Here is a 22,190-nt window from a genome sequence, read left to right on the forward strand (position 1 = left end):
AGTCTGTCCACACACACCACTTTTTCATATTGCTTTTTGACAGCATTTTCCCCCTTATAACTCCATGGTAGGAAATGCCATTAACGGTCCGAAATTAGCACAAAGGTCCTGTGGAAATACATGCATCTCTGCTCACTTCTTTGCTATTTTACAAAGCGTCCAGATGGAGAGCATGCTTCCAGTGGCCTTGGATTTGTGAGGAGACACTAATGCAGGGCTCAGTAATTTGTCACTTTGGCAGACATTTACAAGTTCACCATACAGATTCTGTGGAGCACAGCGTTGTCTTAAAAGGCTTATGCTTTCAGCAACTTTTTTTAAAAATCACTTCTTCCAGGCAGACTGTTTATACTACTTGCAAATACTACATTGTTTATAGCAGGACACATAAATATGTATATTTTAACAGAGAAAAAGAAAAACTGCTATACATTTGATTAACTTCTACAACTTGTGTAATGCTTTAATTCCTTAAAATACACAGGATTATACACTTAGTGGCCTAAGATCCCCAAGAGCCAAAGCTTTAGCTTTAAGTGGATCTGTCATCAGTTTTCTAATACCCACATGTAAAATCACATGGACATTAAAGAGCTGCTTTAACTGCACAGATTAGGCTGCATGATCGGCTCTGCCCTGCTCCTGGGAGCACAGAGCTGGCCAGCAGCTGCAGAAACTGCGAAATCCCTCCCGCATCCCTTTGTGTCTTGCTGAAGCAGCTACAGGAAAACCTCATGCTCAGCCTTGCCTTGAGCACCTGGCTCTGTTTCTGTGCAAACCCCCGGCGACAGCTGATGTCCAGGGCCTGTTGCTGCTGGTGCACCGGGCACCAATCCTGCAGCACCCAGTGCTTCTCACTCTGAGGAATGAACATGCCGTGAAATGACTTCAGATCACCTTGGAGGAAGGGTTAAAATCCACTACGACAACAGGAGATACTTTTGAGTGCAAAATGGCCTAAAAACTCAAGCCCTGGTGCTTTGTTCAGACACTTTTCCGTCACTTTCTCATTATGAAAATGAGGAAAAAAAGGGAAGAAAACACATTTCTTGTGATTGGACTTAGATTCACAAGGATGAAGATAAAGATGACAAGAAGTTCTCCAGGCAGCTTCGTATTTGTTCCTCTCTCTTACAGGTATCTCCTCTCCTGCAGCAGCAGCCAGTAACTTTTCTAACACAGCGGCAAGACTGGGGTCAGGGGAGGATTCCTGCAATTCATACAGGAGAGCACAGACCTTGCTGTCACAAATGGGGAGCAACTTTGTTCCAGGGATACGCTTTTACCTCCAATGCATATTTTTTAGATGAAGTCTGTCTTAAAAGACAGAAAAAGAAAAAAAGATCCCTGGTCCTGAACACTTACTGTCACACTAGCAAGCATCACAAATAATTGAACCTGAGGACATCCTGGAAATAAATCTGTTAGCAAAATCCCAAGTTTCTAGTAGATAACTAGCTTTGCTTCCCTGCTGCATCTGTGCTGCAAGTCTGTGGGACACAGACATTTCTGTGCTTTGCTAAATCAGCACCAACATACCCGAAGCTGGGTCTGAAATACAGCACTCCCCCGCCTCCTGCTAGTCTAACAGTCTAGACTAGCCAGTCTAGCAAATTTGCAGTATTCTGTCACTTGTATCATACAAAAGAAAGTGATAACAACATTTTTCCCCACTTGTCCCTCTCCATCATTTTTCTAATTATTAAACAACCTCCTGCCAACTTCCTATCACAAAATAATTAAGGAGGGTTTGTTAAACCTGATGCAGGGACAGCTCCAATGTTACGAGGGTGGGAACTTCTTTTCCCCACTGTGTTTTGTCTTGTTTTTATCTTCTAAGCTCTGGAGGGGGCCTTTCTCAGAGGAAAAGGCTGTGCTGAGTTACCTGTGAGGAGACTGGGCCCCATGGAGAAATAGTATCCAGCAGAAAGAGGAGGCACGGTTTTGGCTGCAAATAATAAGTTATGAAAGTGAAAAAAATGGGGCAGGGCAACACACCAGTGATACCTCTAATTTTTTAAGGAAACCTCCCCCTTAAATCCAAAGGATTTGCTGCTGCCTTATGCACATTTCACTCTGCAGCCTCTCTGGGAGTTTCATGGACATTGGGCTATTTTATTTGTCGTTTGGGTTACAAAAGGCAAAGATGATATCTTCCTGGTGCACAGAGACATTCAATATCTTAATCAGGTCTAGCCTGTGCAGAAAGTAATTCTTTAAATAAAGGTGACACCTACCTTACCATCCCCAGACGTGCAGCCAGGGACTTGGGGTGTGAGAGAAGCACGGCAGCTGCCAACAAAGCAGAGGATCAGACGTCTTTGAGCACAAAGATCGAGCTGAGGGGAAATGCTCTGATTTATAACCTCAGGGGAAAACAGGTTTGATGTTTAATGCAGCAAATCAAGACATAAACAGAGTTGCAAAAAACCAACTTCCAGAGTTGGTTTGCTGTTATACAGAGACACTCAGCAGGTTGTTCAGCTCCTCAGTCGGGCAGGACATGGCGCCCGTGCTGCTGGTCTATCAACTCACTTCTCACTTGATCCAAAGGGACACGAGGAAAAGGCCACTGGGGAATGGGCTGAAAGCCCTCCCTTGGCGCTGGGGCACACCGACAGCCCAGCATCTTACCTCCCGGCAGAGCGCTCACGGGGAAATCACGGCTCTGCTGCCCTGAGGGGCCGTGAGGGAACTGTGAGGGGGGAGCCCTGAGGGGGGCCACTGCCCTGTGGCCCCAGACCTGAGGGACCTTGCCAGGGCGCCGTCAGGGTCAGCACAGATTTGGGTGAAGTCTCCAGGTTTCTGCGTCGTTGTTTCGACCAGCTCCTCCTCAGCTCCCTCCTGGTGAGGGCACAGTGTGAAGAAATCACACTGACACTAAAACTCTGTCATCTGGATGTTTATTCTTTGCTTTTGACAGACGAGATCATACCTTGTAATGCCAAAGTGTCCACAGCATTAATCTAAGCCTAAATTGAAATTAGTAACCACAGTGTGCCAAGCTGTGTCCAAGAAGCTTTTTTTATCAAACCGTTACAGCAAACGCCATTCAACAGATAGAAATAAAGCACATAATAAAAATTAACATGGAATTTGTACCCTTCAACATGATTCTATTCTCTACTTAATGACTTGCAGTAGAAATTAGCTACTTAAGTCTACAGTGACTTTAGTGTAAAGGGGCAGAAGTTGGGGAAAACATTACAACAATCATCTGGGTGAGACAAATCCAGCTCCACCGTCAGCCAAAGACGCTCTTGGCCGGCTCTCCTTTTGGTTTCTCGAAGACTGTTTCACCTCCTGTCCGATCCCGGCTGAATATGGAGGGTGCTACAGAGCCCATTTGTTCTTGGAAAAGAAAACCAGGAGAGGGAATCAGTGAAGTAGCACACCAAATTCGGGGAGTAAAACTAGTGCTGCTGAAATACATATATACACATTTGCTAAATATTTCATCCGTCCATCAACTTCCCAAACCTTAAAGCACTGCTTCTATCCCAAGCACGGGGCAGACGACAGCACCTGTAGGTGGTCACTACCATGGACTGGCCCCAAATACCTGCAAGTGCTTTAGAAACTTGGAAACTCCTGAGGTCCAGGCTATTATACTGAAAAAAGGTTGAAATTCATAATTTTTCCTTATACTCTCCCACTGGTGGTGGAAAGGGAACACAAAACCAGAGCACCAGGGCCATTCAGGGCAAGCAGCCACTCTCTTCTCTCTCACCATCTGCCCTTTATCCCCTCCAATTTCTGCTTCATCTCAAACACATCAAATTGAGAGGCCAGAAATCCCCTAATCTATGACCAAGCCTCCAATCTTAAACTTGGGCAGTCGTTGATATTGATGATGGTCCCAGGGCTTGGTTTGAACCCTTGTTCAGAAGGCAAGGTCAGGACTCTCCCTCCCACTTTGTCCTGACAGGGAGAACAATGACTCCAAGCAGAGCCCTCTTGGCACCTCTTGATGCTGTCAAGATGATGGATGCGAAGTCCCTGCAGAGCCAGGCCAGGGTCGGCAAGCACACTGCTGGCTGCTGTTTCAGAGGTGCACCCTTTCACTTGAAAAGAGCAATTAAGTTGATGTTTTACTTGGGAAGACTGTTTAGTTGTTTCCATCAAGGAGACTTACCACACTGCTTCATCACTTGGTAGGTTTTGGATTTAATTTCCTGGTTTTTGGAAAGGTTTCCTCTGGCTCCTTTGAGGTCCTCTTCCTTCACTGGAGGACGCTTCTTTTTCACAGGGGCTGGCTAAGAAGCAGACGTGTTGCCCACACATCAGTATTTTGTGTTTGGAAGCATAGGGAACAAAGCTGTCTTAACCCAAAGGCTACAACATACAGAGATGCTAAGACAATACTCCACCTATTTCAATTCTGAGACTGCACACTCAGCTACTCACGATCTTTGCACAACCATGATTTCACTGCCCTTCCCAAAATCTGTTGCCATTATTATTGTTCTGTTCTGAAATTGTCTTCTCGATTGTACAGCTTTTAAAAGAGACAGTGGGTTGCCTAATTATATATTTTTATTTATTTTTAAAAGTTTCTCTGTTCGGCCCTGCTTGGTCATTCTGCAAGTACTGATTGTTAATTCAAGAATCTGTCCAATATTTGGGAAGAAAAACAACATCATTACTAAATCATGCTTGTGCCTCAACCTACTCACTACTACTTTGGGAAATCAGAGAAATGCTAAAGTCTGGCTTGATTTAGTTGGAATAAACACTTGACCCATAGTTATTGATCTTAAATTTAGGGAACAAAAGTATCTGAGCAATCAACAGGGTTGTCTACAAGCATGTACTGAGCACATCTGAAACACTGGACTCAGAACCCAAAGAAGGAGAAGGAAATCTAATATGGAAACAAATGCATCATCAGGTGGTGCAATGTCCAAGTACTAATCTGTTTACAGTTTATCCTGCTAGAAGAAAATCAGGATAACATTGGTTCATATCAGTCTATCCCTACGTTTAAATTAGCACTACAAAGTCAGACACAATGTCACAGTAGCAGTGGGCACCATTAACATTCCCTCTTCAGTTTACTGTTTCAAGGACAGATTGCCAAGGTTCCACCAAGACAGACCCTGTGGCAGGGTGAAGGGGCACAGGAGATACGATTAAAAAGAATAAAAGACCTACACGCTGAACCATCAACAAGAAACTTCTCTGACCATCGCTACATACATAGGGCCTCAGATATTTGGGTTCTGGCAGCGGTGGAGCTCACTTGTACATTCCTAGGCACTGCCTGTAAAGCTAAAAACAGTTGTGGAGGGAAACAAATCCCTCAAGGCCTGCGAATGGCTGGAGCAGCGAGTCCCAGGGAGCTTGCAGAGACAGTGTGTCCATGCCTGGCTCTGGGCAGGGGTGGGCTGGCTGCACTGGAGCCTTCGGCATGTTTCCTGCTGGCTGTAAATTCCCGGGAACGCTCAGAATAGCTCGCTGTCAATCCCATTTGCATGTGTTGTGGGAAACAAAACATTCACAAGACCTCTGGGGAAAACACTCTACAAGTAGCCAAAGCAAGCAAGGGGAAAGGGTAGCAAACCCTTCAAAATTCACAGCTTTGGGTGGGTTAGCTGGTTAACCAAACATCCCTACAGCCAGGGTTTCGTTTGTCCACCTGTAACAAAAATTGGCATGTGATGGGAACAGTCCCCCATGCCCATGGCGTGGTCCATGGGCAGCCAGAACATACCTGTGTTGGGTCCAACACAGAAGGGGAACCCCCACCCTTCTTTTATTAACAGGGATACGAAACCTGCTAAGGTCCTTCATTGGCAAAAGGCAATAACTGCAAGGCTTCTTTCCCTGGAACAAGGGATTTCTTGGGAACAGGGTAAGGAAAGGAGGCACTTGAGATGCACAGAGACACAGTGAGGCTGAGCAGAACTGTTGAATTTCATCCAGTTATTTTAAAACAAAGGCTCTCATGCTTTGATTACAGGTGGATTTTCCAGCAGGACAGCTACTGTGGATTAGTTGGCACCCAGCTAAAAAGCAGAACTGCTGCACAGAAAGGTTACCGTGAGCCACAGAGGCAAGCCCTGGACCTGCCAGCACCAGCAGCTGCACAACTGCTAATTGCTCCCAAGGCAAGTGTGTTTGTAAGCTGGGTTTGCCAGGAGCCATTCCCAGCTGGCAGAGCAGTGCAGCCTGAGCTTTATCTCCTCCTGTCACAAGTCAAAAAGTGTTGCTTTACAAGACATGCAACTGGTTTTCTAAGTCTCTCTTTCTCTGGAGTAAAGAAAACAAGCCAAACTGAGTTACTCTATACGGTGGAAGGATTGTGCTCTTCCACCCTTCCTGTGTTCTTACTCTCCATCCCACCCAGCACATAAAACTCTCACGCTGGGGAGGATGCTGCCAGGCATGCGTAGCTGGTGTTGAAAACATAACACTTATGTGAAAATGTTTCTAAGCTAATTTTAAGATCGCTTTGAAAGACTGATTATTGGGGAGCAAAGACAAACCATTAGTTACAAAATGAACACAGAAGTGTGTAATACAAAACTTCAGTCTCAGATATCATATCCTAACAGCTATAATTTTCAGTCGCACTCTCTTTTCCTGCACGTTAATACATTAAGCTTTACACAGCAGCACACTTCAGTATAGCCGTGTCCTTTTAATACTCCCAAAATTTCAAATCATGGTCTGAGAAACCATATTGGAATAGCAGAAATCACTCCTTCTGTGAAACATCCCAAACCAGAGCAGTGGAAATGTTTTTTCCCTTCCTACATAAATAAAAATATTTATGGTAAAACAAAACATTTTAAAATGGAATTAATTAATCATGTAGAGGGCAGGTGCTCTCCTTCATCAAATAATCCCTTGTAGCAACTTGTTAAAATCTATAAAAGGAACACTTAAATACTTTGACATAATCGAACAAGTCACATAGAGCAGAAAAGCCAAATTCACTGGTTAACGAGAGTAACTTGTTAATAAGCTATTCCAAGCAAACCATCTAAAACAGTAACACATTTGTTGGGCATCATGCTCTAACCAGCGCCAGCCTCACAAATCTCCCCGTACCTGTGACATAACTGCAGCGCTCACTCGACCGTAATCCCTTCCGAGGTCGTTTCCCGGCTTTGATTAAATCCAGCCTGTGCGCTCTGCAAATGCCTGTTTTTTTCCTTGACTTATATAGAGCATCTAACATGAAGTCACTAGCTGGGTCATCTTCCCAAACCAGAACCCAGGATGATTCAGGTTGACAGAGGCTGCTGTTGTTGAAAGGTTTATTCTTAGCGATGACTGGGGTTGGCAGTATTTACTGCGCCCTGTGCCCGGGGAGGGATGAGCTGGGACTGACGAGAGCAGACAGCTGTGGCAGGGGGGAAGCCCAATCCACAACAAAAACGACTTCCCAGGGAGTCCGCTGGGGCTCTATTTATAACTTTAAAAGGCAAAACTTTGTTATGGACTCAAAATTGACTCTGAATCCTCGGGGGGGGGGGGGGGCACGAAGAGAGTGTTTGTGTTTTTTTCCCTGAATAGCAAAATAGGCATTCTCTAAAGATTATATAAACTTAACATTCAAAGCATAACATTCTGCCAATTGCTTCTGCACAGGAATCTTTAACAGAAGAGTATGCTGTGTGTTTTGGAGAGTAAGTAGAATATGGTTTTACCCTCACAGATCTATTGCTGAGCTTGCTCTGATGGCAGCTCTTGCACAACTGAGAGTAAAATCACTTTCTACTTGCAACAGCATTAGTAAATTTAATCATTTCACCTGTCATCTGTATAGGACTAGCTTACTCAGACATGAATAAATTCAGTGTTCCCCACTGTACATGCTGACAGTAGTAAAACCTTTTCCAGAACCTAACATTTGTTCTCTAAACAACTTCTTAATTAGATAGAAAAAAAAACCCCTCTAAGCATGACTTCTATATTTTTATTGCCAGGAGAGTGTTGGGTGGAGGGTTGTTTCCCTTTTATTTTTATATTTTTTTACATTAATTCTTCACAACATGCAAAAAAAAAAAATAAATCAGCCTCTGTGACTGCACTCAACACCTACAAAGAACCAAGACTCCAGCCAGGTATGTTAATACGAGAAAGGCAGACGCAGCAGACCTCCAAACATCTTCTACTGGAAAGATCGATCACTGTAGTGATAGAAATCTGTCCCGGCCTTTTCTCGAGCTCCACCTGTGTTTTGTTTAGGCTATAGAGAGAAGCACAGGAGGTAAAGTCAAATTGGTATTTTTCATTACGAAAACATTACATCAATACCACCACACTAGCGCCGTACGATCAGGACTGTGGAACTTGTTGGTTGTGAACTATCCCCCAGGCCTCTGGGTGCCCATCTTGCCTTTAAGCCGAATTCTTTTCAGGCCTAAGAAGATGCTTTGTTTTATGTGACTATTGGGGGAATTATTTGTAAGTTAAGAAGCAGTTTCGATATTACATACTTAGCCATTTTTTATGTCGAATTTCTATTTTAAACCCACAGCTTAGCAAACTAGAAGAATTGTTTCTGCAGAACAGCAATACCTTTTACTAGGCTAACAAAGCAGAAGAAAAAAAAATTGACTTTAGGAAAAACAGATTTTTTTTTTCTATTGTACAAATTAACACCTCTCCTTCTCCACTGTTTCTATACAGTCCCATAAGTGTCACTATTCTGACGCTATCTGTTACAACAGGAAAATAACATTCTGCATGTTTAAAGCAAATATTTAGAATTCAAGACAATGAACTATTTTTTCCCTTCTGTTGAATTGATTCATTTAATTGGTACTACATATTCCTCACTCAAAAGCAAGAGTTATGCTTTCATGGCAATTTAATTTATACAAACAAAATCAAGACACCTTCAGCTTGCATGCCGTTCAGGGGTAGGAGATGAGGCACCTACAGAGGTAGGCATCATACCCTGAAGTTTCTAAGATACCACCCACAGCCTGGACAATTCTGTTCTCCAATTATACATTTCCTAAACCAATGCTGAACAAGCAGCACAACCATTTCCTCTTGCAGATCATGGGCTAGTTTTTCCTTACAAAAAACAATTTAAATCTAGTTACTTACATTTTAGAGTAGAAATCCTGTTCACCTGGTTGAGGTCCTGAGATCTGTTAAATGGGACATGAATGACAATGAAACAAGATAGGCTCATTTATTTAATAATGGCTATTAAAAACACAAGTGAACCCTCTTTCATCTTCCACTGCAACATGAAGTGTGAAAAACTCCTTTGCCGAGAAACAGCTGCAACTAAAACATGGTGATGAACCTGGAGAATTTAGTGAACATCTGACCACTGTGATCTCCAGGAGACACAGATCTTACAGAAGATTTGACTTCTCCAGGAAACTGCTAACATCCCTTAGTGGACTAACAGGCTTGACAGGTTGAAGATTATTCTCCGAATTCCTGTAAGGATGCGGTGGGTATGGGGCTGTTTGTGGGTGGGTGGGAAGTAATAGGCAAACATATGGAGGAGTTACAGAAGTAGTAGTGGATTGATACTGTGCAGGTCCAGCCCAGCAGAACACACTAAACTGCTCCCAAGATAGGAAGGGGTGACAACAGCAGCTCACTAAGAACAGGATTTCTGCTCTATTCTGGCATAGAGGTATCACCCTCACGCCATTTGCGGTGCCCCACCCCCCCACCCCAAAAAATAAATCGATCACCTGCACATGGTCATGTTAGAGCTTCATAGCAAGCCAGCTCTCATCCTACATGGTCCCCTCCTCATTCCTCCAACACTCTGCAAAATTGATGGTAGATACCTTGCCATACCTCCAGGAAAGCTGGAGAGTAAGATGGCATCCTTCTGCCCAACACAACAGAAAAAACCCAAGCTAGGCTACACTCATTTTGTCAGGTAGAATAAGTGAAGACTAAGTACTTGCTGCAAACACTTTGGTAATCAATTCCCTGGAGCTTAAGAGACAACTCTGCACTACATAGATAGCATGTAGCAGTGATGTCTTTGTCACACAGAAAAGAATCAGCACTGCTTCCCTCTTTCCCTTTTGCATGGCTTTGGGCAGTAGCAAAGACTAAAGCAAGCGAGGAAGACATCAGTCATCTCCAGCACATTGCCCTCTGGAGACAGGGCACAGAGAGACTATTTGGTCCTAGAACTAGACATCCCCACGTGGCCCTTTTCTGCCCCTGAGGAGGCACTACACTAGTCTGGTGATACATGGCACTGCACCAGCAAACTTCTCAACAGGATCCTCAGACATCTCTCCTCCGCATGCATTTCTACTACCCACTGCAAACAAATTGGAAGGGAAACAGAATATAAAACACATTATCAAATTACTGAATTAGGCCATGCCTCTGCCAAGGGACAGGACATGGGAGGTAAATTCAGAAATTCTAAGTTTATATGTTCTTGTTGCCAACAACCAAAAGGTCTGGCTTTGCTCAGAAAGCTGAAAGCAGGCTGCGATAATCAGCCACTGTGTGGTTACAGCATTTTAACAATATCCTACACTCCAGAAAGTCTCAGGTCAATGTTTTGCAATCTCAGGAGTTCTCTCAGGTTGCACATGGAAGGTTTTATTTTCAATATGAAAATACAGATGGTTATTCTCCATGTGTGCACACACAGAGGGCAAACACCCTCCTCATGGAACAGAGCCGAGAAGAGCTTGCAAGGATTCTTACAGTTGTAAACAAAATTTGCTACTTAAGAATAGTAGTCCCTCCAACTGAATTGGGACTTGCTATTAAGGTAAATGAATATATTGAAATAAACACCAACCTGAGACTGCAAAAAATTCTAACTGCAGTTCTGAAGTTAAACTCCAGTAGCAAAACCTGCTTCCCACAACAGCACATTATAAACATTGAAACATGTGCACTTTTAAACAGAACAAGTATAAAACAAGTGTACAAATTTGTAATAAGTCAAACTTTATTGTAAACCATTATACAATGTAATTACATGAGATACCCTTAGAAGTTTAAGGTAACACCACTGATTAAACAATACGGTTCAAACAGAGGGCAGCAGAATACAGCTGTTGGTTTTGCTCACATAGGCTATACTCTGAATTTACTTACAAACAAACCCAACATTCAGTTTGAGACGGATACCCACGCAAGACAAAAACACCTACAAAAGAGTCCCTTTTTTAAAGATACTGCAGTTTTACTTTGTAAAACCATAGTAGTCATTTTCAGTAATTGAACTGGAAACTTTACCTAAAAAAGTTTGCACGCCTATGCTGTAGATCTACTCTGACTTGATGTGGCTGAATTTATTTGCTTTCATTACTGTTTTCTCCTGTAAAAAGCACAGCAAAGTTGCAAACATGGGTTAGTCAAGCACAGTGGCAGAAATTCCTTGTGATGCTCAGCTCTCGGCAGAGCGGAGAGCCCACGCCTCCCTCCCCAGGCACAGCTGGAATCGGAGCAGACACCTGGGAGAGGATCACTTTGCATTGCTCTAATTTGCAACTCAATTTCTGAGTTTTCCCTGAAGAAAAGCTATAGTACATTTTAGTTAGCAACATTAACATACAGCATTTACCTACTTAAAGTAAGACAAGGGGACCTGAACATATTAAAGCCAGAACTTGAAAACCACGCATCAGACAACACCAGTGTTTTAAATTTATGCAGATGTGTCACAGGTCAGATACTAGAAACAGTTAATACATTTAGATTGACCATTCGTGGTAAATTTGATCTCCACTAATACTTCTGCGTCTCTTCAGTAAGTTACAATCCCTTTCTCTTACTTTGGCATATACTACATAGCTTATTTTCATGAAACAGAATCACATTTTTAAGCACAGCCTGAGTTAAACCTTTGCTATGAGTTGTCCCGAAGTACCCTTTACCAGGCATAAATTTAGAGCGCCAGTTTGAGGATAATGCAAAGGTCATCGTGTTGTAATATTATTACTGGATCAACTCTTTACGAAAAATTTATTATTTCAGACTGTACTGCCAATACATTTCAACAAACAGTAAGACATAGTGAAGCACTAGGCACACACTTCCTTCTCACACATACAAGCTCTTCAGACAAGAGCACTTGTCCTACTTGTACCTACTGCAAGAATTTCATTTTTATCTTACAGAGAGGAAAACTGCCAATTTTATATTTTCCATCTCTTCCACATGATAACAAGGAATGAATAGAAAAAAAATCCAGTTTTTGTTATTTGGCTAAGGGTGTGGGTAAGTTTTATCTTAGTACAGAAAGTTAGAGCTGTTTTTTCCCCTCTGAAGATATGCTCCTCCTGTTACTACTGTGGTATTTAAAATACTTCTGTCTCTTTGGCTCATAGTGCTTTACTACATCACCTTGCTAGGCATATCAAAATTTCAAACCAAGTGACATTTAAGCACTTAAGACAGGAAAAATTAGGCATTCATATACCTTTGCTATAGCCATCTTCAAGAAACTGCTCCATAGTGCTTTATACTGTTTTGTACTGGGTCAGTAAGTTTGAGGTCTGCTCAAAACAAATGTTTTACATGATTAAGGCCATAATTTTATACTGACACTTCACAGACTAAACACGAGAATAGAAACAGAACTAATTTTGATAACTTAAATAAAACTGGAGAAAAGGAGGGAAAAGGAAGATAAAATGAAAGCTCGTACAGTTAAATTTGTGTGCGCTGCTCAGTTATCTCCGATGGTTGACAAGGATGGCGATGGCTGTGCAGTGGTATGTAGCACATGTCGAATAGCTTTATTTCACTATCTGAAATAGAACAAATCCTATGCTAAAAAAATAAATGCTGACATTTGCAACAAGAGCCAGTCCTAGCTCTTATATCCCTTTGGAAAAGTGAGCTGTATGAGACTATTCTTTTGATGAAAATGAATTCCTTGAAGTACTGTGCTTTTGGAGGTATGCGCCCACCCCAGGGTAAACAGACAGGAGAAGATGCAAGTCACACAATCAATGAAAAAGACCAAAAAACCTGAAACAGAGGCAACACTGATTAGGGACACTTCCCCATCCCCCCACCCCCCCATTTCAGAATGACTCAAGCTTCCATTGTCATTAGCATCTAGATTTAGTCTAAAAGAAACACTAGTACTTAAACTTATTGCAGTTATTACATTTCAGTGCACAGTAACAGAGGTCAGTGGCTCAACTAAACTCGAAAAACATTAGGTTTGGTAAAATGTCCCTTCTAGCTGCTGGACACACTGAGGTGTACCTGAAGTCTTAGAACATTGCGTTCACCTCGGCAGCCAAGCAGTGACCAGGAATGCTGGAACAGTGAAAATAAGTACGGGAGCGCACAGTTCGTATTTACTAAGGCCCAAGAACCTCATTTAAGTGGTCTGGATAATAAATCACATTAAGACCTAGTAAATCTATAAAAATCTAAAAAATCTTAAAAAGTTCTGAGCAGTTTTCCGATGAAACTGTTTGGTTTAAGGCTTGGAACATTTCTGACATCCAGATACTACAACAGATTTGCAATTAAGGTCTGTTGTCACCTCTTTGACACATCGCCTTGTCCTGCACAAGGTTTAACTAAAAGCAAGGAAAACCATCAGAAACAATCATTTAAAAATAAGTAAAGCAAAAAGGACATCACTGAAAACATGTCTGCTAGGTTTCAGATCAGGGTGTGTTGTCAATTATCAGAAGACAAAGACACTAACAAAAAAAAAAAAATCACAAAAATTCTGTAGTAACAACTGTATTATACCTCTTGGGTTTGTTTTTTGTTTTTTTAAATACTAAAGGATAATCAGACTGTATGGAAATTAAACAGGAGAAATCTCTTTTTTTAAAGCACATTAAATAGAAGATTGCTTTTCCAACAAAAAAATCAGGGGACAGAATTATTTGCAATATTGTAGTACAACTGCTTCAGTCAGATCAGGGTCCTGTATGGCAGGCCCCATATAAGGAAAAGTATAAGAAATGTTCCATCTCTTTTGGGTCATTTGAGAGGTATGCACAAGAGACTTGCAGAAACAATTAGTCATCCATAGATATTAATTTCACAAATAAGTAACCTATCACAACAGATTTTTGTTATACACTAAAGTGCACGTTTGTCAAATATGCAAACACCACCTCCTATTAAAAAAGGTATTTTCAAATTATGTGGTCAAAAGCACACTTAGGACTGCATTTTTAGTGATATTTGGTGACTTCAGCAGTGACAGAGAGCTTTTCCCTTTGCAATCCCTTTGTCTTAAACCAGGACACAAGGATAAATAAGATTTTCACTACAAATCTTTTGACCTGTTCTGCACAAAAAAAGGGAACTGCACCCTTTTCTCTGACAAAGAGAATCTTTAAATACGACTGTATGAAAATATAACTTAAATATAAAATAGTCAGATAGATTCAAGGAGACTTGGAAAAAAATCTTTGTTCCACCTATTAGTTCCATAGGTACCCGGTAGCAAGTAAACATTTGTACTTAAAAAAATAACGTTAAGTTACAGCTTGTAACCATAAACTATTCTGCTCTAGGAATTATGCTGCAAAAGCCAGTTTTAGTAATAAAACACACTCCTTTAACTTAGTTGATTCTGATGACTTTTTGAGAACATCTTAAACTGTATCATCAGTAACCATAAGTGAACGATTGCTGTATCTGTTTTCTATGATCTTCTCTGAAATGTCAGATACAAATCCACTTAGCGACCAGTCCTTAACAACGCTGTGTTTTTCACACACGATGAAAAGACATTCTTGCATAATTGGTCAGTGTGTCTGTAGTGCAACTGAACTGGAAGTCTTCCAACCATCTGCATTCTGTTGGTAGACCTTACTTAAGTCAGTTTGTATGAAAAGGGAGATGCAATTGCAACATTAAAACCCACTGACTGAAGTTTTTGCCATGAAACCTGCAAATACACAGGTCAGGGAATGTGTCATACAGGCAGACCAAAACGATGCTTCTTTTTCTTAATGGGCTTTAAGTTGGTCAGTCTACGCAGGTCCTCTTCAGCATCTGATTCCTCCATCTCATCATCTGCTGAAATAAGGATCTAAAAAGAAATTACAGCTTCTGAGTAACAGGGATCAAAGTCACACTCTTTCTTCATTCTATTTCTAATCCACTTTTTTCATGCTTGCAAAGCACCTTATTATTTTCTCAAGAAAGAGCTTATAGAACATACTTCGGATTTATTGCCAGTACTATCAAAAAAGTCATGCATCCTATCTGGAACCTCCAGTAAATTTCGAAGAAGGATGCATGAGTATTAATCTCTACTGCAATCACTGACTCTGAACCCAAAGAAGTGATTCCCACACCTCCAGAACAGTGGGGGCAGCATGCTGTTAAAGTGACAGAGAATACATAAGCCCTCTGTCCACACTAGTAATACGGCAGTCATTTTATTAAAGAAAGCCCCATATAAACAGTGCTGTCTAACACGCAGAAAAGTTACATTAACCAATTAAAGCTAAAACAACTTACCTTCAAAGATACCACCTGTCCTTCAGGTGAACTGAAAACTGCCTACTTAATTTTAATCTAAACTGTATTATGCTAAGACAAGGATGTAAATACCTCTCCAAAATCAGGCCAGTTGCCTCCACCAGATTCCTCTCTCTTTAAACTATTAACCTCTTCTGAGTTAGAACTGTTCATTAGTTTTGTATTCCATGTGGGTTTTTTTTAGTGACATTTGTAACAGCTCATCTGTGATATATTTAAATATATTATTATGCCTTCCTTCCCATCTGGAACCACCATGAGCGGTGCAACAATGCCATTTTTCTCAACACAAATGCTAAGAACTACTGTTAGAGGTACATGCAAAGAAAATAAAAACTAAGTTGACAGTGTTACAATCAAATCAATAGCATGAGGGATGAACTGGATTAATATTGCATTAATTGCAATAATTAACTCTACATACTTCTGACTCTGACTCTTCATGTGATGCTGCTCTCCTGTATCGGACTTTACTTCCATTTCTTGAATCTTGTCCTGCTTCCTTTTCTTCAAGTTTAGCTTTTGTCTTCCCTTTCTTCATAAGAAAATTATCTACTACCCAGAACATCAATGCCTGTTTAAGAGAAGGGGGAAGTGACAGTTCAGTTTTCCTCAGAGTAGCTATGTTCATTTGGTCAGTATTTGGACAGCATTAGGAACACCTGACAATAATTCTGAATTGACCAAACAGGTAAAATCTTGTATAGGCATACAGTCACACTGCTTATTACATGTTGCATGAATGCTCTAGAACTGCTACTTTATTACTTTGTAGAAGAGAAGAAAGTAAGAAAAGCAGCTGCTATTCAGAGTGATCATATATTAACTCTTCATGTAGAAATGTGAATGGTTTAGGCAGACATCTTAGTGCAACAGACTTTTGGTTCTCAAAGGATAAAATCCATGCTTGAGCAAATTAATGAAAGAAAAAAAAAAATCACCAGCAGTTATTAAATGCAAGGACACCCATGATCTCTGGCTCTAGTCCCTAAATCCTGGATTACTGGAAGAGTATACTTTGGGAAGGATGATTGCACACTTGCCCTTTTCCTCTGCTCCATCATAGGCCAGCCACTATTAGCTACGGTCAGACACAGGATACTTCACAGTACAGCTATCCTTAGACCAACTGTTTCCTAAAGCAAATTTCATTGTAATTTTATAATCTATGTCAGTATTTCAGTATTACACTCAATCTACTGAAGTCATCAGGCCAAAGAGATCTATGAGGCATTTCTGTACCTCTCCTGAGCCTGGTTACTTAGCTCAATATGGATTTCAGCTTTGTAAAATCTACATGTCCAGACATTTTATCCATTCTTTAACACCCTTCCTCTTTAAAAATTAACTTAAGCACCAAGGTACACTGTGCTTTAAGGAATAATATTAATTAATTAACACACGGCAGAAAGATATCCAAGTAAACATCTCACAGAAGCGTGCAAGTTGTACTAACATTAACAAAGAAGGGAACTATCAGCATGACGATAGCCAGCTCCAACTGGGGGTTCTCTATAGGATTCAATAAAGCTACCTGTGAAAAGAAAAGGATTAAGTTCAGATCATGGCAGCATGTGCACGTAACTGGATTAGTAAGTGTGATTGTTCATGTACTAGCTAATGCTACAGAAATAATTCATATGAACCAAAAAAGGACAGCTTTGTAGAAAAGGAAAGTACTTAGGACAGCTTATAAATTACCACAGATAAGTAAGTGGGGCTGGCAAGAAACGTATCTCTGTCATTTTTGTTTACAGAAGTCTGAAGAGCTGTGTTAGAACCATCTTGAACATGTTAGACCTGCGTGCTCCCCAGGAACTTGTTTTAAGTTCCATCTTTAGGAAAACTTAAACAGAGCAGAGTTTTACAAAATACACAGTAAGAAGACAGTTCCTAAAGTAGTCCAGAGCATACAACAGTGACTAATTGTTTTTAATGGACTGTACCACCACACACCATCACCGAGTACTACATTACACAGATTCTATCAAAGTAAATATTTATCCAGTCATCAGCAATGGCTTCACTAGTCCATTGCAAATTTCTAAAATTCTACAGTTTAGATCTATCAACAAGGTCAGGCAAAGAAAATTCTTTAAAATACTACAAGAAGCAATACAAAATAGCTGTAAGTAAGGGTTAAAGGGTTAAGAAAAGGAAGAACCACTTAGTAGCTTCAAGAGCACTCAGACAAGGAGATAGAATAAAATTTTATATATTGCAGTATATAAAACCCCTCCAAAATATGACAGGATATTTCTGGCAATGGATGCCAGAAAGCCTAATTAGCAGTATCCTAATCAAACTAAAAGAACATAGTACTACCAGAGTTAAATGACATTGACTGTAGACAGTTACGATGCTTGAACCAAACCAATAAACACTATTAGAAGTCTACTGCTTTACAGCTTCCACCTGAAATTAGTTTGCCTGTAAAATGCTGTAAAAATACAAACCTCTTTCCACTGAGGTATAAGAAGCACAATAACGATGATGGTTTTCTCAAATATCATAATCACTATGTACAGAGCACACTGGCCCACCCACGCACCGCACTGCACTGGGTCACCTGCAAGAAAGAAAGGTTCAATATATGCATAGGGTTGATTTTATTTCACAGTAAACATTTTAGCAAAGCAGTATTAGAAGAGGCAGGGCAGCTATAACCTCTTAAAGTGCTTTCTCTAATTTCTGTAGTGCTGCTTCTTCTCCTCCCTCAGCCTCATCCCAACGTTCCAAAAGTATCAGTTAGAAACTGAATATAACAGGACTTTATCCAATTCAGCAGTACCTGGTTATATGCTCACTGGTTTACATAATCTGATGAAAGCAAGACAGATATAGTTGCATTACATTTGTTTCTCATCAAATAGTTATTTTTGACTCACTATGATGAAGTATTAAGTTTCTTAAAAGGGAAAAATTAAGGGGAAAAACATATTTCCCTTGAGTCTAAGTAGAAACGTGATGATTTTCTGCCATTCTCCCTAGGCTACCTCAAACAAACAAAAACTTATGTAGACTATTATGCTCTATTAAAGCAAGGAGGGGAAGAAAAAGAAAAAAGGAACAATAGGACTGGTATGCCTAACAAGCTTTGCAGATGAGCTCAAAGCAGCACTTCACTGGAAACCAAAAGGAAGCTCTGGTGGGGGGTGTTCGCTGTTTAGCCTTCACAATAGTCTTCTGCAACATCTTCAAAGGCAACTTAAAACTTTTAGCCTGGGGATAAATAATGGGCAGTGGAAATTCAGATGCCTTTATGTATTTGTAACACAATGGATAGTTTGCTACTTCCTTTTCTGGAACATTTCTGAAAGGCTTTCAGTATTAATACTTGGCAATAGTCTTGAGACTTACCATTTGCTGCTTAAATGCTATAAAGAGAAACTGATAAATCAGACTGGAGTTCAAAACAAAGAAAACTTCCTAAACAAGTTTTACAGTAAAAGCTAGTGATCAACACTCAACAGGCCTAGCGTAAAACAGTTAAAATGCTCAAGTGTTACAGTTATATACTGCAGTTTATGGCTTCTGTTGTTAAAAAAAGAAGTTAGAAAATTGGAAAGGGGAATCAGCAGTAATTCAAAGTTAAGCAACCACGATTCTTCTGAAGACACGTGGCCTGAAGTAAATTTGAGAATTAAATATTAGCAATTAATTTTTTTACTCCACATTTTTATTAGCGTTTTCTAGTTTTTTTCATTAACTAGCAAATACAAAAAAATATAATCTAGCTTTAGCTACAGACTTACCATTGAAACTTTACCCGTTTATTCTAAGCTCTTTTCCAACCTGTATTTAACTCCTATAAGCAAAGACAGCTATAGCAGTTTTGCATCTCCTCCAACTCTGTCACATGAGATTTTGTATGTTCAGAAATCGTGAAACTCTGTATTAAGAGTGTTGTGCGCTATCACCAGTGAACGTTTTGTTCCACGATCTTTTTGCAGGGAAGGGCATGTTTTTTCTGGTATATGACTGAAATTAGAAGTTGCGTATATTAAATTCTACTTGAGGATTTTTGTGTGCCCTACTGCATCTACAAAATTATCTCTCAGCTCTGATTACAAGTGGTGAGAACAGGGATGTTCTCTACTTTCAATTTATCAAGTCTTTTGACAGTGTCCCAATAACATCCTTGTAGAAAAGTTGTGGAGATATGGACTGGATGGGTGAACATACAATTCTAACAAAGGAAGAAAGCTTTCACAATGAGAGTGGTTAAGCACTGGAGTAGGTTGTTCAGTGGGGTTCTTAGATCTCAGACCATGGATAAATTAAAAACTGGACTGGATCATGCCCCGAACAACCCACTTTAACTTTGAAGTTAACCTTTCTTTGAGCAAGAGGTTGGATTATATGACCTCTGGAGATCCTTTCCAACAAGATTTTTTCTACAATTTTATAAACTACTCCATTCAAGGAAAAAAGAAGTTACTAACTTCACCACATCCAGGAGATGCTCCCAAGACTATCTGGGACACCTGTATGTTCAAAAATTCAATACACAAACTCAAATTAGAACTTTAAAGTTAATGTTGAAGCCATAAAGCTCTAATTTAATTTCTCAAGTCTCTGACAGTGTCTCTTGAATTCTGGTTTTACAACTGTCATGTATAAATTACATGTCTAGAATAAACTAGCAAGTCAGTAGAAATCTTGTTACTGCAAGAAAAGTGCATTAAGACTGAAAATTTCTGAATCCTCAGCAGTGACAACTGTGGCAGCATTTTTTGAAAATGCTGGGCAACGAAAAAACTAGTCTATACCATCAGCCACTTTGTAGAAGCACATTCGTAGATAGCTCATGAACAAAATACCTGTGATTCTTCTATCCTGTAACTTCTCTGTTCTTCAAATCCTGAGAAATTTTCTTAAGAAAATACAAACTCACAGAACTACTCCAAAATAAATTTTAAAAAGTTTTGAAGTGCTATCTACCCTATATGGCTATAAGTGAGTTGCTCTGCAAGTTGCAAACAAAGAGCTAGAGGGAAAAGATGCATCAAATACAATTTCTAAGCTTTGCCATCTCAGAAGCAAAGACAAGCAAAGAGACCACAGCACAATTTAGTTGCCAATGAGTTCATTGTCACCAAGAGTGATTTAGTCACCTGTTTTCTACTGCAGCAGCTACAGTAGCCTAAGACAACAAGGGAAGGAGAACGGGGGGAACATTCTTTTCAGTACAGATCATGACTGCTTTTCTCCTCTTTACATACGCAAATATATTAACTGATTTTGTGCTTCTATTGAAATCCAGCCGCTGATGTAATGAATCTGAAAATGCAAAACTGGAAATATGAAGACAAATCTAATAAACTTAAAAATTCTGACATAAAAAAAAGCCCTTGAGGGAGTGTCATGCTACTTTGTTTGTAAATCAGCATGCAGTGCTGTTTTGCTGTACAAACAGCAACCATTTATGAATGCTGATATTTTGGTATCTATTCTTTCCTTGAGGCATTTATGCTTAAAAACTATCCGCCATATAAAGAAAAGGCTTTTAAAACCAGCAGGACATTGCTATTTTTGTGACAGCTTCAAGTAATGAATCACCAGGGATCAAGTAATAGAGCTAAGAAAGGAAATGAGCTCACAGTGTGAATTAACTTGAGACAAATGATTATTTAGGCTCTAGAAACACAAACAACATCACTCAATCACAAGAAGAGACTTGGGGTTTTTCTTTTTTTTTTTTGGGTGGGGGGGTGGGGGGCTCTTGTTTGCTTTCCTACACTTGCAGATAAACTGAAATCACACTGATCTCCGAGCTGAGGACTTGACTTTACTACTTCATATAAAATGCCATGAGCCTCTGATACCTTTTAATAAGCAGACACCTCACCAGCCACATATGCTAAACATCCATATTTAACTTCAAAATACTAAGTCTAAACACACTTGTGACCCCACAGGACTGCATTTTAGTCCCCTCTTCTACCCTTCTTAATTTAATCATTTTAAATAATCTTATGAAAAGTAAGACAAGAGTTTTCTTGAGGCCAAAGAGCAAAATTTTAAATAAAATGGTGATATAAGGGTTTTCATTTCAGAAACAACAGTATTACTTAACAGAAGAGGGCAGCAAACAATCCAATGTAACCTGTCCTTTTTAGACGGATTTCTTACATAGGGTCTAACCTGGCTGCACAGCCATTACTAATAACTTTCCATCTGTTATCTAGTTCTCTTTATACCAGAAGCCTCTCCCACATAATTAACGGAAACAAAGATTTACAATATGCTTTTTAATAGTCCTTATGTAGCTTGATTAAAAAAACAACACACTAAGGTCAGGACAGCATATTAATGAAGATATAGAGAAGAAAGTCACTAATAAAATGATCAGATACTGGAAAGAACAACTAAATAAGGAAGATTTATATAATTTCATACATCGCTTATACACACACAGAAGAAATACTTGATAAACAAGTTTAGGCATTTCAGATTTCCTAACTCAAAACGACAATAATGGATGAGTCGCAGACCACCTCCACAGCAGAACACATTTAATAAGTTCATTTCTTGGTTTTAAGAGTTTAGTGACTGTAGTCACAGATGCCTCATAACTAAAATAAAAACAGATTCATTTTGGAAGTCAATAAGAGATAGAGAGAAATTTCAGGACAGTGAATATATTCCCCACATCCTCCCATCCACACAGACCGCTTATTGCTAAAAGGAAATTAAAATGTCCTTTAAAATTATACAAGAAAAAAACAGAATGCTATTAGGAA

General features: G+C 40.0%; 2 protein-coding genes across 3 annotated transcripts in view; both read right to left on the reverse strand.

Moving 5' to 3' along the window:
* Nucleotides 1-2,886: 2,886 nt before the first annotated feature.
* Nucleotides 2,887-7,242, reverse strand: MUSTN1 (musculoskeletal, embryonic nuclear protein 1). Its single transcript, XM_074879521.1, has 3 exons — nt 7,057-7,242; nt 4,136-4,256; nt 2,887-3,351 (listed from the first exon to the last, which is right to left on the reverse strand). The coding sequence occupies exons 1-3, from the start codon at nt 7,063-7,065 to the stop codon at nt 3,245-3,247; spliced, it is 237 nt and encodes a 78-aa protein (XP_074735622.1). The 5' UTR covers nt 7,066-7,242; the 3' UTR covers nt 2,887-3,244.
* A 3,651-nt stretch (nt 7,243-10,893) lies between these two features.
* The window catches only part of STIMATE (STIM activating enhancer), a 37,845-nt gene continuing 26,548 nt past the window's right edge, over nt 10,894-22,190 (reverse strand). Inside the window, exons 5-8 of one of the 2 annotated variants that reach the window (XM_074879519.1) lie at nt 17,901-18,013; nt 16,901-16,978; nt 15,869-16,018; nt 10,894-14,989 (exon numbers count right to left, since the gene is read on the reverse strand). In XM_074879519.1, the coding sequence (XP_074735620.1) occupies nt 14,873-14,989; nt 15,869-16,018; nt 16,901-16,978; nt 17,901-18,013 (458 nt within the window). In that variant the 3' untranslated portion in view covers nt 10,894-14,872. The remainder of the gene's footprint in view (nt 14,990-15,868; nt 16,019-16,900; nt 16,979-17,900; nt 18,014-22,190) is intronic. The other variant, XM_074879520.1, reaches the window with a different exon arrangement.

This window comes from Strix uralensis, chromosome 10 (genome assembly GCF_047716275.1).
Source record: "Strix uralensis isolate ZFMK-TIS-50842 chromosome 10, bStrUra1, whole genome shotgun sequence".
NCBI classification, from domain to species: Eukaryota; Metazoa; Chordata; class Aves; order Strigiformes; family Strigidae; genus Strix; species Strix uralensis.

What these genes read in the sequence shown, in the direction of transcription:
- MUSTN1 (XM_074879521.1), bottom strand. An exon ending in CCAAGTGATGAAGCAGTGTG is followed by an intron (nt 3,352 to 4,135) that starts GTAAGTCTCCTT and finishes TTCTTTTCCAAG; the next exon opens with AACAAATGGGCTCTGTAGCA.